At 38.8% G+C, this 17,414-nt stretch overlaps 1 protein-coding gene across 1 annotated transcript; it reads left to right on the forward strand.

Moving 5' to 3' along the window:
• The first annotated feature begins 239 nt into the window (after positions 1-239).
• On the forward strand, positions 240-9,922 carry LOC126965023 (CD63 antigen-like). Its single transcript, XM_050808484.1, has 5 exons — positions 240-439; positions 3,862-4,050; positions 6,154-6,324; positions 7,680-7,937; positions 9,358-9,922. The coding sequence occupies exons 1-5, from the start codon at positions 365-367 to the stop codon at positions 9,535-9,537; spliced, it is 873 nt and encodes a 290-aa protein (XP_050664441.1). The 5' UTR covers positions 240-364; the 3' UTR covers positions 9,538-9,922.
• Positions 9,923-17,414: the final 7,492 nt, after the last annotated feature.

Consider the following 17,414-nt stretch of genomic DNA (forward strand, 5'->3'; position numbering starts at 1 on the left):
ACCATTACTAAAAAAGTAACACCGAATTTAATCTGTCAGTAACAGTTACCTTTTAATACGTATTTCATATTTGTTTTAAATTATACCTGTGATTAAAATTCTATCAAGGTAATGCGGGTAGATTATGACGTCACCGCACCGACCAATTACCGCCTGTCAACTCATGTTACCAACCAATGACAAAGCGTAATTATTGTGACGATGCAGCCGCTCTAATTGCCTGAAGTGTTATCGGTTTGTTTTTCATGGCATTGAGATCTGACTCGAGTTTGTGTACGAACGCGCGAGCCTTATCGAGATATTGATAAAAAAATCCCTGAAACATTCAGTATTGTGCCATATTTCATGCTGGAGTGTCTCGACAATGGCGCAAAATAACCAAGAAGTTGGAATGAAGTGCATTAAGTACATGCTTTTGTGTGTAACAGCCATTTTTGTGGTACGTATCAACTATAAATTGTATTTGTATTATTGCGCAGTATTCTTATCAACATAGTTTAATGTTAAAGGTAATAAAAAGTGTAATGTGTTAGTGGTAATATAACATATAGATAAACTGATACGTTTGTTGCAAGCTATGTACTTCAACCACATTTTCAAGCTTAACCTTTAATAGCTAATTAGACAGGTGGCAAATCTTATGTTTAGCGTAATTATTTTCAAACACTGATGTAAAGCGGAAGAAATCTCTATCAATGTCATTGTATTTAGTAAAAAATACTCGAGAGGTTGCTGTTACGAATCTTACACCATTATGTTTTCCTTAACGCGTATAAATTGTTTCGTTGTTCTATGAAGGTACTTATAAAATAAATTGAATTCTATCATTATTGTGTAAACGCGTCACTGCTATAACTTTGCAGAGCTACTGTTGGTCTCAAAACTACGTATTTTAAATTAAAACAAGAGATTATATCATTATAGTATATACAACACATAGAGTATTTAGAATAAACAGACACACCAAAAAGATCTGACTAATGAGTATATACCTACATAATCGTGGAATTTCAGATAAGAACATGACGAATCAATTTACGTTTCACGGCGAATACACGAACATTTTATTTCTTTTCAAGACAAAACAACAACAGTTGTGGGTAAATGGCCTCACTATCTGCTACATTTTAAACAAGCTAATTAAAAAACTCGCTCGACACAAGATAAATAATTATTAAGTAATACATTAAATATATGTAACAGTGCCATTTTCTGTCGTGTAGCAGTAATGTGCATACATTATTGTGTTTCAGTTTGAAGGGCTAATGGGATGCGCGCCGCTCAGAATACTGGGTTCAACCAGAAATCCTGGGCGGCACTGAAAGCTGCTTACTCGTCTCTCTTTTTCATAAAAATTACAGTTTAAGTAAACTTAAATGATTTATTGCGTCAGATAGCATAAGTGGATATAAAATATCTACATAAAAATATACGACACTAAAACTAGTAACTAAGGTATAGCTCTAGTTAGCTCTCCCTTAGGTATATCTGTTTGACCCGGGTTTAACCTAAATATAAACACCCATCACATTATTATCAATAGTGTAGTCACAATACGGACCCATATAATATCGTACTCCGCCCGTCACCCAGAGGCCAAAAGTCATATCAACAACACATCAACAGGACTACAATCTACAAGGAGTACAATCCTTCAAGAATGGCTTAAGTTGATTATATGTTAGTGGGTACTTATATATATTTAGATGGCTTAGACTTTAGATTAACTTATCGAGTGACATACTATAAAGAATAAGTATTTGCTTTGCTAACTACATCATATTATATACATAGAAAACCTTCTAGAAGCCTCAGGTTTTCTGTTGAGTACTGCTCAAGTGAAATCAAAAGAAAAGGTGTGTGCTTTAGAGCTAAGACCAAACGGCAGTAGTTATATTTTAATGAAGGCAATAATAATTCAAAATACAACAACTTGTTTTTTCTGTGTTACTCTGGTAAATTTTACTCCAGGTACAATTTTTTTTTTTAATTTTTTATATATTAGAAAAACTCCTTTAATATTGTTCCATTTTCTGTTGTCCTTTCATTTGGATAATTTGATTTATTAACCGACCTGGAGCCGACTTTACCGAACTAGTGTTACATAGCCCACCATACATCTCATTCAATACGAACGAAATGGAGTGCCCAACGCGTCTAAAGAAGTTTTAACTTTAAGGACGATTTAAAGATACACATCTGAGCGTGTTATGAAAACAATACGGCTTGTAAAATCGATAATAATGACCGCATACTTGCCCTTGCAGAACCAAGGTCACGCGAGCATACTTGTCACGACGGCGATTCGCATTCGATGGCACTTCATAAAGCATGCTGTTGTTTTAAGTGACACAATGTAACTCAACTGAAATCCGACTAGACGTGGATAATGTTTTGATGTTATTTGCGAGAAATATCGCATGAATCTACACAATAAAGAATCTTATCAAGAACCTTATTCTCTTAAAAGTACGCTACGTCGAATTTAGTAAGACTAATATGGTGCATCACGCACTTAATTAAGCATCAAGAAACTAAGCAATAGAAAAAGTTTGTTCTCGTATTTATGCATAAAAAAAAGGGAAACACTTAACAACAACAAACACTTAACTTACTATTAAGTAATTCAGAACTGACCAGCAATGACCAGAACTGTTTGGACAGATACACGCCTCCGAATTCCAATGATTAACCACACGCACCAATAAAATAACACCTACACCAGCTTGATGTTTTGCCACAGTGTGGTTCTCAAGGAACCTTCTTCGATTTGCAATTTGACGAACTTCTATCTGCGCTGTCTCCATGTCTACATGGGTACTTTTTACTTCTAGATTATTTCAAATACGCGCGTGGGAGGTTCAATAGGTACCATAATAGCAGCGTCATTCCGAAGCAGTAGTGTGCAAGCACTTTTAGTATTTTAGTTTGTAGGGCTCATTAGCTGATGCAATTACTAGGTTACTGAGGTTGAGATCTATAGAGCGTTCTTAGACTGCTTAGACTTTACTTGCGTATACCTTATCTGAGTGTAAGCTAAGCATGATCTTTGATTTCGTTTCTATAGTCATTTGACAACTGAAATTATGCTGAGCTTAAGCTAAGACACACACACACACACACATAATCATGCCTTGTTTCCGTCGGGGTAGGCAGAGACAATAGAATGCCACTTGGTTCTATCCTTAAAAACCTCAGGCGCGTCCTCTACATTCATTACTATCTTCATATTTATACATGCTCGCCGGTTCTCCGTAATGTAGGAAGAGCGTAGCACCTTCGCCTTGTCATCACTTCTGATCATAATCAGGTTCCACAGCGTCATAGGTAATACATACATTTATAGAAAATTAAAGAAAGTTATTTAATGGTAAAATTGAGTGGAGACTGGAGATATCATGTATGAAGATAATATTAGGTATGTTCCTTACCGATAGTAATCATATAGATTAAATACTCTTAGCCATACATGAAAGAAGCTGTAGTCGTGATGGAAGACCCTAATATAGAATCCCCGATATAAGCTATAGCGTCTATGTTGACCTCATAGAAAGGATTACGAAAAAATATCTACAATATGGTGCCGGAACGTTTTCACACTTTGAAAGGTGTAGAAAATTACTTAAAGGGTATATATTTATTCCTAAAGGATTACCTACAGTAACCCTTTTTATATTTTACATATCGAGTACCCTACGCTTTTCTCACAATAATACTAATACACACGGACGACGTCGCGGGCAGCAGCTTACAGCAAAATCACGTCTTTCACAGTGATCAATACAAAACATAACCGTACCCACTGCCTACGCACGGCTACTTATACGATTCGATTTTAACTTAATCAGTAATTTTTTTCAGCTTACGTCAGCATTAATAATCTCAGTGGGCACAACAATCTACGCCATCTACTACGATGTGTCGTTCTTCCTGTACGACCAGATGTTCTCGCCAGCAACCCTCATCATCGTCATCGGAATTCTTATGCTGTTCGTGTCTCTGTTCGGATGCATCGGAGCGCTGAAAGAGAGTACCTGTCTTGTTAATACTGTAAGTGACAACTTCGATTACGTTATCCCAGTAAAATAAAGTCAGTAAAATTTAAATGAACGTCCTTCTTTCTCATCGAACATTGGTTGTTCGCAGGACAAAGCCTTTAAGAATGTAGCCCTTGATTTTTCTGTTGATACTGGAAAGTATGCGGTGATCAGTTACGATCAAATTACCCGCATTCTGTCAACTGTCTTCTTAATCAATAAGACCACGTGACAGAAGTGAAAACTTCATGAAGCCGAGGGTAATATTACGAAGTACAACTATGATCACCGAGCGAGTCTCCCTTAGTCGATTTGATCCTACTTATCCGATCGATCGCTACTTAGCCGACCGTGACGGCTCAGTCCCACTCAATACCCACAAAATAAGTGCTCAGCGCGTTTAAGGAAAGTTTTCTTTGGCATATCTTCGTTACCACACCTCCGCGAAAATTTCGCTTTCTTACAGTGTGATGTGTTGAACAAATTCAGAAAAATCGTTAACGGAACACGGGAGGGCTAAGAGTCAACTCAAACCGCGTGCAAAATGCCATCCGAGTCGAATAAAAAGTCCATGGTACTTTATGCTTCTTATACATATACTACAATTTTATATACCTACTCCTAAAACCGCGGTCACAGCTGTCGGAAAAAAGAAATTATCATAATGACCTTCTAGAAGACAAGATAATTGTGTACTTAGTGAATTTATATCCTTTAATTTATGTACTTGAACAAATAATTGATTGTAAAAGGTAAAAACATAAACAAGCTGTATTTCCGATGAGTAAGGAAAATGAATTGTTTGCGCATATTCACAATTGTAATTGTAGTCAAATTGATAACTAGAAATAAATACCTCATATAGTTTATAAATCACTCTTTGTTATAAAGTACCTAAATGGACAAAGCAAAATACTTATATATCTATGGACGAACCGATAACTCTTATCGGTGATATATTTTAATGCAGATAACCCAGAAATCAATAGATAGTACAAACTGAATCATTGTAACGCATTACTATTTGATTTATGTTATTGCAAATTTGTACGCCCAGGCAAGCATATTCATACTTCTATCTACAAGGAGTTTCATACTTCTATCTCAGGCTCTTGTTTCCGCATTTGTTCGTATACCCCTCAATCGAGTCCTTTTTACTTGCGGTTACTCTAATCAGCCCAGTTCCTTTCAGAAGTTTGGTACATTTCTTAGGTTGTTCACAAACTTCTCAGAGCGACCTCGTATATTCGAGAACTTCTGCCTGTTGGTTGGTCACTTCTATACATTTCGAAGATTACACGAGTTACCTTTTCTTTATCGACCACATATTCTATGCACGTAGGGCCAGGTAAAGTCATAAAGTCAGGGTTTAAGCTGTCGATGTGCCAGTTTGGGCGATAGTGCAGATATCGCTTCTTCCGAATGACAGCAGCTTGTGAGGTTGCCCATCGCGTATTATTTGGCTGAAGCGCAGTGGAAAGAGTGGCATTGGAACCTGAGTACCGAACCCCGATTTGGCAAGCAAGTCAAGCCATTTTGGTAGCTTTATTTTTGCTAGACGATTCTATTATCACTAATGAATAATTAACACAAAAACTGATAACACAAAGAAAGTAAAATTAAAATTATTTTCATAATGCAAATAAAGGATACGTGTAGATAGTTGACTTTTTCGGTGTGGTAAATTTTATATATTTATCATCATTCCTGATATTAGATATTATGTGAAATAAATTCTGTCTACAATAAAGAAGGGCCTTGAAGTGTGGTTTTGGGTCTCAAATTGCATTTGTTCTAATTATTAATTGACTCTATTATGTCCTTTTATTAATTTACAACTGATTTCTATATTTAATTGTAACCTTTTGAATTGTAACGTTTTGGAGAACTCTTTTTCAATCCATGTATTTGTATAACTCTGACAAATAAGCGCTTCGTTTCTTATATGGATTTGGAACCTAAACTTGACATGTTGAACTATAGATTCGACGTATGTGGGGAAGGGGTGATGAACAATGATGAACCATGCTCCTTTGTTGATGGCAACGACGCAAGAATTTTATTAAACTCGCTTTACTTAATAAGAATACTATAATAAATTAAATCTCAATTTCAGTTTGCAGTAATCCTGAGTGCAGTATTGATGCTGGAGATTGGAGCAGCTATTGCAGCATACGCGATGAGAGGCCAGGTTGCTACTATGTTGGACAACAACCTCAGGGAGACCCTGCCGTACTATTACTCCAATCCTGAAGTAGCCAGCAGTTTTGACTTCATTCAAAACAGGGTAACTGCGAAAGTAGTTTCGATAAGCACCTGATGCATGCAATTTACATTAAATAACTTAAAACGTATATTATTACATAAAGAAATAAAAGTCGTGGTCAGTTCTATGACTAAAAATCATGATATTTCCAAAACAAGTTCCTCCATTCTTTACATATATACCTGTGGGACGATAATTAAACATAATACTTGCTACAGAAAATATTTTTGGATCAATGCCAAAATTTCCACTAATAGATTACCTTCAATGACAATTCCGACAATGAAACAATGACGATAAATAGAAATAAAGCGCTGAATCGGGTTCCGTCCACGTACAGATCATTTGTTATCATACCTGGTCTGGTTCGCTCTAGTATCAGCTCGAATAATTTGCCCGTATAACTAATTGGAAACGTGAATCCAGTTTCTACTATATAATTTGCTAATCTCTTGCCGTTGCTTCATTGACTGTATTTTACCGCACCTGATCTGATTTCTGCCGTTAAATTCCAATATAGCAAACACTACACAAACTTGAATCATTCCAACCATCTGGATGTGTTACTACACAGTGCGACTTTCAAGGAAATTTTTTCCAATCAAATTGTTAATTCTTACGAGGTATTTCCAAATTGATCCAACATGAACTTAAAAAAAGTGGTGTAGGTATTGTTGTGGTTTTGCCATAGATGCAGATTCCGACTGTACAGAGTGTTTCTCTGTATATCAAAAAAACTATTGGATAGAGCGGAATGAACTATAATTATGGACTTGTCATTTAGCTACTTATGTAAGGACGTTTGTACCTACTTATTCACATTTGAGAATTTTACGCCGTGGAATGTGAAAAGGGACAATCGCCCCTTTGATAGATTTGAAAGAGCGACATTCAAGTCTATTTCCAAATATACAATTATTGTAGTTAAGTAGGTTATACTATCAATTGTAAAGTAGATTTTGTAGATAGAGCCTCAACTAAAGAGTCGAAAAAACCTACCAAGATTTATGACCCGTCATTCGGACATTTAACTTAGCGGCTAAAGTGTTGAAGGCTTGATGCGCGATCGAATCAGGCATCGTCCATAAATTTTGATATTAAATAATTTCATTAAATAGTTTCATAATTTTTTATTAGATTTTCAATAATTGAACTTATACTGTGTTATTAATAAACGCGAAGTAAAGTTACTCTCAAAAAAAAGATTTTGTCTTTATCTTACCTTTGTATCATTTACATGGCAGGGTGAAGTAATTTTAAACTTGGGGTAACTTTACATCGCGTTTATTAACAAGACAGATGGAGACAATTTCGAATATTGTGTTGGCTATTGAAGTTGTGGCACAAACATTTGTTGATTAGTACGTTAATTCCAGTTGAATTGCTGTGGTGTGGACACATATTTGGACTGGAGTGAAGTGCCTGACGCACCAAAGAACGAAGGCATTTCAGTATCCAATATCACAGTGCCCTACAGCTGCTGTGCTGAAACAAGAACACGGATCATCGAAGACATAGAAATAGACGAGTGCATCAAAATGTACTCCAACGGCTGCTTGCCCAGAATAACTTACCTTATCTACCAAAGTGCCGGTCTGTTAGGAGCTGGTGCTATGACAATTACGTTCATACAGGTATAAAATGAACTATTTTTCTTCCATATAAATTAATGGCAAAATTGTATTTAAATAGAAAAAAAAAATCTACTGTGTTGCGGTCTGAAGAGCGCCGTAGCTAGTGAAATCACTGACCCAGTGAGACTTAACATTTCATGTCTCAAAGTGCCGAGCGTTATTGTGATGCTCATAATTTTGGGTTCAATCAAGTTCCTGAGTGGAACTGCATTATAATGAGTAAGACGTGTCACTAACCAGCGTCTTGAGTTTTATCTGGCGTAACAAGTACTGGTACATACTAATAAAAATTTACTTTCTGTTCACGTAACACATTCTTTATCTTATATATAAAATTCTCGTGTCACAATGTTAGTTACCTTACTCCTCCGAAACGGCTTTACTGATTTTTAACAAATTTTTTATGCATATTCAGTAGGTCTGAGAATCGGCTACTATATACCCCTAAGTGATATGGGTTGTTGACCCTTAACATTATTTAATTTTTGGACATTTTTTTTTATTTTACTACGATTCAGCATTGAAAAAACATACAAATTCCAATTTTCACCCATCGATAACGATCTACATCTATTTTTGTATCGTGATTTTTTTATTATTCTGTTTCATCCACCAAACCGATATAGGGTTGCAAGATGGCAATCGAATACAATAATTGTAGTACGATATATTTGGTAGGTCTGAGAATCGGTTGTAACAAAATTTTAATAATTGTTTTTTTTTTAATATCTTATTTTGATGATAAATATTTGAGTATATAATTGAGTTTATACAAAAGCCTTTTTGGGCATGTTAAGATATATCGTTGGTCAAGTTAACGTTGTACTGTTTAATTACTTTTCCAAAAAAACATCGTTTAATTTAAAGTCTTTATTCTTATTCGGGAAGCTCCGTAAAATCTTCTTGCTCCAAATACCATAGTGTCCGAAGACGAAGGTTTTTGACCAGTGTGTGTTGCCAGTGATGACATACGGAACGCAGACGTGGTCGCTAGCTGTGGGCTTGATGAGGAAGCTCATGGTAGCTCAGAGGGCAATGCAGATTAGGCTATGCTCGGAGTTTCCCTGCTAGAAAGAAATGAGGAGAATCAGAAATGAGGAGATCCGTTTCTACTGTGGTGGTAGCGAAACTGAAGTGGCAGTGGGCAGGGCACATAGCTCAACAGATAGATGGCCGTTGCGGCAGTAAAGTCCTAAATGGCGACCACGTACCGGAAGGCGAAGTATTGGTAGGCCGCCCACAAGATGGATCGACGATCTGGTCAAGATCGCCGGAATAGGTTGGATGAGGGCAGCGCAGGAACGATCGTCATGGTTATCTTTGGGGGAGGCCTTTGTCCAGCAGTGGGCATCTTCCGGCTGAAATGATAATGATTCTTTTTCATCTAGCGTGTGTAGTCATTATTTTTTATTTTTTTTAGATCATCGGAATTGTATTCTCATTCTCTCTGGCCAGTTCTATCCGTAAAGCGAAGTCGGAGCGCGAACGCAGACGGTGGGAGATTCAAGAGCGTATGATCAACGCCTACACTTCTCTGAGTCCGGATTCTGAAAAGAAACCAGTTGTCTATGTCCCGTTCCAAGGGCAAACTGTAGCATAGAGTGAAGTGTAAATCTGAAGACTGTGTGATTTATTTAATCGATTTTATTTTGTCTTTGTCTTCATGAATACAAAATCGACGTATTGAAATGATCTGAAAAATCTTAACTGATTGTTTCATTAACATAATAAAAAAATATTACCTACGATTGAATAAATCACAATTCTTTTATTTAAATTATTTAAGTATGTTTTCTTCTTATTAATACACAATTTAATTTGTACCCTATTAAAATATAATAGGGTACAAACCTTTAAAATCTAATTTTATTATTGTAAATCTGTGTTAATATCGTAAATATAGTGCTATAAATATTATAGACATATTTGAAAGGATTCCAATTAAATGTATCCTTATTTATTAATTAAAATTAATATGAAATAAATGAATGAGTTTGATTTTATCTAAATGTTATGATCGTTAATTCCTCCACACGAGGCTTCCTCAGGGGATGTTGACTCGGCGAACTCTGTAACGAGAGTTTGATTTTGCTTTTAAAAAGGTCTTTATAAATGAAAAAGAAGAACACGAAGTAAGCTGTGACTTATGTATTTTTGTAATATTCGATATTTTAAGAATATTAAATATAAAAAGAAAAATTATCATACAAAGACCTTTCACATCCTCCAGGCTCATAAATACTTATAGTCCAGTGAAAATTGTCATAAAATTTGAAATTAAAAATACTAGGACAACGAATAGAAATAAAAATTATCCCATCTCTCAAGTTGGATCAAGTGTACAAATTTGATTAAAATCGGTTCAGTATTATATTAGTTCATCACGAACTTGACACAACATTTATATGTATGTAGGTATATATAGTAACATAGGTTTGTTTAAAAATTATTAAAGTAGTTTTTTTTAAATAATGCTGCTTTAGTGTCGAGACAATTAAATTCCTTAAACAATGATGTAATTTTTATTCCAAAATAATTCTCCAGTTTAGAGTTAGTTTCAAAAAATATAACAATTTTCTATAGTGTCCTATAGAGTCCTCTTGTGTACTCCTACGGCGCATTTCTATTAAATCGCAATCCTAAATTGGCAATCCGAGATTGATATTAAAGAATGAATAGAGATTAATATTGAATTGCAGATCGATAAACAGACTACATAAAATCTGGATTCTAAGTGATCTTATATTACGTGCATACTTAGAAAATTTATACGTCTAGATAGAGCCTCTTGCTGTTAGGCAGCGCATGACAAGAGACCGGATTTATTATTCTAAAGTGAATGACGGCTACGTCTTACACTAGCAATACGTTAGTCACTTTACGTTTGCGTAAACAATTTACCTCTATTTCTTTTTTCGTCGTATTCACAGCTGTCACAATCTATCTCATATATAAAATTCTCATGTCGCGGTGTTTGAAGTTAAACTCCTTCGAAATGGCTTGACCGATTCTCATGAAATTTTGAGTGCATATTGGGTAGGTCTGTACTTTTCCCGGGGCGTAAAAAGAATAGGGGAGTCTCAGGCCTATGGGTGTCGTAAGAGACGACTAAGGGCTTATTAGAAGTGGGACACACTCGCACAGAATACCGGCGTGAAGTAGCGGACTAGTGCCGCTATGTTTCGCATAGGTTAGTGTCGAGGATCGGTGGCCATCCCCCCCCCCCCCCTCCACCCGAATATGACAGCGGTACTAAAAAGATTTTACCCCAGGAGGGTACCGGCTCTACCAGAGTTGGAGAATCCCTCCCCGGGCACTCTAGCTCGGGCTGCCCTTCGTATTCTGGGGAGGGCACAGAACCGCGCATGACCAAGGACAAACGAGGCAGTATCACCACGGCACCCCGCTCCACACTCAACGTGGACTTTTGCAATATCAGGGGAATTCACTCCAATTTAAACGCAGTCCACCACCACCTTGAGACGGCGCAGCCGGCCTTGTGTTTCCTTACGCAGATATCTCGACCTAGCGATACGTCATATTTAACGTACCCCGGGTACAAAATTGAGCATAATTTTTTGCCTCATGCCGGGGTATGTGTGTACGTTAGGGAGGATATCTGCTGTCGCCGTCTCGGCAATTTTGATGGTAGGGACCTGTCCACACTCTGGCTCCGCGTAGATTTAGACGACCGCGTCCGCATCTATGCGTGTGTCTACAGGTCCCATTGTGGTAACGCAGAAACCGATCATCTCATGGGCTGCGTTCAAGCGGCAATTGACGACGTACTTGCACAGATCCCCTCCGCTGAAATCGTAGTCTTGGGTGATTTCAACGGGCACATTGCCGAATGGCTTGGATCACGTACCACAGACTACGCAGGGCGATCTATGCATAATTTTGCATTGGCGTATGGTCTGTCCCAATTGGTTGAGTCGCCAACGCGGCTCCCGGATGTGGATAGCCACATGCCGTTCTTATTGGATCTTCTGCTGACTACACATCCCGATGGTTACCAGGTCTTTGTCGATGCCCCTCTCGGAACGTCCGACCATTGCCTGGTCAGGAGTGTAGTGCCTATCCGACGCCAACGTCGCAGACCACCAGCGACCCGCCGCGTTTGGCACTACAAGTCAGCAGATTGGGATAGGATGCGTTCCTTTTTTGCATCCTACGCTTGGGGGGGGGGGGGGGGGGTTTGTTTCCCTTCGGATGATCCTAGCCAGCCGTCCATGCCGCCGTTGCACATGAGGAATGACACCCTGGCCCATACGGCAAAAGAGAAAGCCGATCTCTTGTGCACTCTTTTCGCCTCCAACTCGACTCATGACGACAACGGAAAAACACCGCCGACCATCCCGCGGTGTCAGAGCTCTATGCCTGAAGTACAGTTCAGACAGAAAACTGTTAGGCGAGCTCTGTTTTCGTTGGACGTCAGGAAGTCGAGCGGGCCGGATGGCATTTCTCCAATCGTGCTTAGAACGTGTGCCCCTGAGTTGACGCCGGTGCTAACGCATTTATTCCGGCACTCTTATTCTAAAGGCGTAGTCCCTGACTCATGGAGGTCAGCCCTTGTCCATCCGATCCAAAAAAAAGGAGACAGTTCAGATCCGGCAAACTACAGGCCTATTGCTATTACCTCCCTGCTTTCCAAAATCATGGAGAGCATAATTAGCCGTCAGCTCTTGGTATACCTAGAGGGTCACCAGTTGATCAACGACCGACAATACGGGTTTCGCCATGGTCGGTCGGCAGGTGATCTTCTGGTATACCTGACACATAGATGGGCTGCGGCTATTGAAAGCAAGGGGGAAGGCCTGGCAGTTAGCCTGAATATAGCGAAGGCCTGTGATCGTGTATGGCACAAGGCGCTCCTCTCCAAACTTCCATCGTTTGGGCTTCCCGAGAGCTTGTGCAAGTGGACCTCCAGCTTCCTCACTGGGCGTAGCATACAGGTCGTTGTCGACGGATATTGCTAGAACCCGAAGCCCGTGAATGCTGGAGTGCCCCAAGGCTGTGTGCTGTCTCCCACGCTGTTTCTTCTGCATATCAATGATATGTTAGACACCTCCAACATTCATTGCTATGCAGACGACAGCACTGGTGATGCCATATACACGGGCCATGCAGGTCTCTCTCGGGAAATCGTCGACCAGTGCCGGGAGAAACTTGTGTCTTCTATCGAGTCCTCTCTTGAGAAGGTCGCGGTATGGGGAAAATTGAACCTTGTCCAATTTAACCCCCAGAAGACTCAAGTTTGCGCGTTTACCACTAAAAAAACCCCATTTGTCGTATCACCGCTCTTCGACAACACTTCCCTCAAAGCCTCGCCTAGTATCGGAATACTGGGTCTCGAAATCTCGAGCGATTGCCAATTTCGTGGTCATCTGGAAGGCAAAGCCAAATTGGCTTCAAAGAAACTTGGCGTCATTAATTCAAGCCGGCCCACATACTAGCGCTCTACAAAGCGCAGGTCCGGCCACACATGGAGTATTGCTGTCATCTCTGGTCTGGCGCACCCCAGTATCAGCTCGATCCATTTGACCGCGTGCAACGCAGAGCAGCTCGAATTGTCGGGGACCCAGTGCTCTGTGAACGGCTGGATCACTTGGCGTTGCGTAGAGACGTCGCTTCATTGTGTGTCTTCTACCGCATTTATCACGGGGAGTGTTCCGAAGAGCTGTTTAACCTGATTGCTGCCGCCGAATTCCACCTTCGCACGACACGCCACAAGTTAGGATATCATCCTCACCATCTGGATGTGTGGCGGTCCTCCACAGTGCGGTTTTCAAGGAGCTTTCTTCCACGTACTACAAAGCTGTGGAATGAGCTTCCTTGTGCGGTGTTTCCGGGACGATACGACATGGGTACCTTCAAAAAAAGCGCGTACACCTTCCTTAAAGGCCGGCAACGCTCCTGTGATTCCTCTGGTGTTGCAAGAGATTGTGGGCGGCGGTGATCACTTAACAACAGGTGACCCGTACGCTCGTTTGTCCTCCTATTCCATAAAAAAAAAAGGTCTGAGAATCGGACAACATCTATTTTTCATCCCCCTAAATGTAAGGGGTAGTCCACGCCAATTTTTTTTTATTTGTTTGATTATGAGTCAGCATTAAAAATACATACAACTTAAAATTTTCACCCATCTACGATCAACAGTTACTTTTGTATCGCGATTTTAATATCGGCAATACAACGTTTGCTGGGTCAGCTAGTCATTTTATAAATATGTAAGGCGATATAAAGTTGATCCTAACTATCTTTTAAATACTTAATAATAATATATGATACAGTTAAAAAAAAGTTCTAATGTTAAACTAAAATTTCATAAGGCATATATTGATTTACGTTGAAAACAAAAAAACTACAAAATTTGATCAAATCATTGCATTAGCGCATGTACCCTTTATTGGATACAAGAGATAAGTCGGATTGATAACGCGTATCAGTCAGATAATACGTGCTATCGTTATATTCTAGAATCTTTTCATTTACATGTTAGTAGAACGTACATATAAAAACTTTTTTTACGTAAGATCAAACGGTTCGTTTTTGTCCAATTGAAGAAGATTTATTTCCATTTATATTATTTTATATTTCCGTCGCTCGTCATACTAAGCTTGTCGATTTACCAGTCTGAGTGTAATCGGGTTGGACTATAATAAATAACTGTTTTAAGAAAATTTATTGAAGTAGGCGTTACTTTGCGGAAATCCATAATTATACAAACGACTCGTGCCAGATTTTGGCGAGACAACACGTCCTGAGGATGCCTCGTGTAGAGGCGAATCACGTGTCGAGTTGTTAAAAGACAAATATTGACGGAATTAACACTAAAGAAAACTCAAATCATCTGTATATAATTGTTTTTTTTGCGTGGATTATAACTGCAATGGAGATCTAGAAACCTAATATGTAAGCAATTAGTTGTTTTGGGTTTCAAGAGTGCCATAGCTAGAGACCTTACTAGAATACTTAGGCTGAAATCTATAGAGCGTACTTATTTTTTATTTATTTATTTATTTCACACACATAGCAACTATCATTACAGGTATTACCTAATGCGACAGTTACAAACAAACAAGAATAACAAACACAGCAAACAACATTCAAATCAAACTAAAGCTAATAATACAATCAAACTACATCACATTACAAATAATATATCACACCAGAAATAGAAAAAACTTAAACATACTACTATTTACCATAACATACTACATATAACAATACCCTTGTGAGTTCACTCCACGTACACTCAAAAATGTCCACTTTGTTGTGGAGTTCATTTATATGGCGAAGGGCTCTAGTTAAAGGCGACTTTGCCAACACATTTGTTCTCGTCATCGGAATGGATAGTAGTGGCGTATGGAGGCGCCTCCACACGTACCGGTCCGGCACACGAACTCCCGGGTTGTGCTCCTTCCCGCGCAACAACTTCACCACATACGCTGCTAGAAAAAAATCCCTACGGACGCTCAACTCAGTATACCCAACCATACCCAGCACAAACAGTGTCGGATACATAAGTGGGTAATATGAGTATACTCCATATAACTTGAAGTATAGGTGCCTAACGAATTTGTTTTGGACACGCTCTAACATATCACCGAGTTGTACTCCAGACGACTCCTTACCATTGCATTATAAAGTACCTTGACGGTTGTGATATTGGTGAACTCTTTAGAGTGTCTCAAAACAAACCCTAAATTCCTATAGGCCTTTTTGCAGGTTTTAATTATATGCTCTCTAAACATCAAGTCCGATGTAAACAAGATACCCAGATCCTGTAGCTGCTTCACGCGCTGCACTGTATCCGTGCCTATCTTGTAGTTATACAATATAGATTTACTGGCTCGGGTAAAACTTAAGACACAACACTTAGCAGGATTGAAGTTCAATTTATTCTCCCTGCTCCAGTCTATCAATTTTGAGATGTCGTCTTGTAGGTGGTCGCAATCCGATTTTTCTCTTATAAAGGAGACATTTGCTGTGCCTTAGGAGCTCCGGCAGATCGTTTATCGTTTATGATAAATTCAAGAGGTCCAAGGTTACTGCCTTGACTTACTCCAGATCTCGTAAAGTAGGGCTCCGATTCGTATCTATCAAATTCTACATACTGCTTTCTGTCCCTCATGTAAGAAGCCCAGAACTGTAATGTTTTTGGCGAGCAACCTACATCCGCTAATTTCCTCAGCAATACGTCATTGTCAACAGTGTCAAATGCTTTTCGGAAATCTAGGTAAACCACATCTACCTGTATTCCAGAGTCCATTGCTGGGACCAAATATGTCATCAGATTTAAAAGGTTTGTGGCAGTGCTTCGGGCTGGACGACACCCGTGTTGGGAGTCGCAAAATTGCGCTGACACTTGGGCGTACAGCTTTCGATGTATAGCTGACTCGAACACTTTTGCCGGCGTTGATAAGACTGCCACCGATATATACCGGTCTATACCCACTGATATCTGGTCCCACTTTACCCTACGGGACTGGAATAACTCTCGTGGTTTTCCATAATTCAGGGAATGTACTATATTTCAAGCATGTGTTAAAAATGTATTGAAGAGGCTCAGCTAGTACCCTACTACAATCCTTAAACAAGAATGCTGGTATGCCATCCGGGCCTGCGGAACGCTTTGGTTTGAGGCGCACCAGAGCTTCACTCACTTCCGCCACAGTTAAGCTCTTCTAAGTGGACGCGCGCGTTGCTAGCCCCGTAGCATGCCGCCGATCCTGCGTCCAAAAGTGGCTTTTCGCAACTGTAAACACTTTCGAAGAACTGAGCAAATTGCAAAGCACTTTCTTCATTCGTGAGAAGTTTGCCATCTTTCAAAATTAATTGCTTACTCGATGACCCCCTTCTTGCTTTTATATATCCCGGACTTTCTGTATAAAGAGAATTTATTGTAATCACTGAGTAATTTCGTCTTCTTATACCGCTTGTGTAGCATCGCCTTAGTTTTAATATTTTTTATTAAGTCACTCGTGTACCATTCCGGATATCGATAATTTTCACTACTTTTCCTTTTTTTATTTCTTTTAGGTACACATCATCTAAAATATTATTTATTATATTATAGAAATAATTTAGCATTTCATCTAAATTACTAATTTTATATAGTTTAGACCAATCAAACATAGTATAGTATATAATTTGCTCAGACTTTACTTACTAAATACTTAGCTGAATGTAGTATGTACCTAGTATGTAATGTTTGATTTCGTTCTTATAGTCATTTGGCAGTTGAAATTATGCTGAGTTTAAGGTAAAACAGACCAATACAAAAGTCAAGTTCACGTTTTACCATAGGTACTCCGAATATCTTCGATTGGGAATTCCCCAACTCTAATAGAGGGATTTTTTATGAAGAAAGCGTATTATAAAGTTCAGTAATATATGTAAAACGTTAAAAGTGTATGGCCACTATGAAAACTGTAAGGGCAGGATAAAACTTGCTGAGTTTCTTGCCATTTC

The sequence above is a fragment of the Leptidea sinapis genome, chromosome 1 (assembly GCF_905404315.1).
Source record: "Leptidea sinapis chromosome 1, ilLepSina1.1, whole genome shotgun sequence".
NCBI lineage: Eukaryota > Metazoa > Arthropoda > Insecta > Lepidoptera > Pieridae > Leptidea > Leptidea sinapis.

What these genes read in the sequence shown, in the direction of transcription:
- LOC126965023 (XM_050808484.1), top strand. Translation starts at nt 365, where the DNA reads ATGGCGCAAAATAACCAAGAAGTTGGAATGAAGTGCATTAAGTACATG. An exon ending in GTGTAACAGCCATTTTTGTG is followed by an intron (nt 440 to 3,861) that starts GTACGTATCAAC and finishes AATTTTTTTCAG; the next exon opens with CTTACGTCAGCATTAATAAT. An exon ending in TGACAATTACGTTCATACAG is followed by an intron (nt 7,938 to 9,357) that starts GTATAAAATGAA and finishes TATTTTTTTTAG; the next exon opens with ATCATCGGAATTGTATTCTC.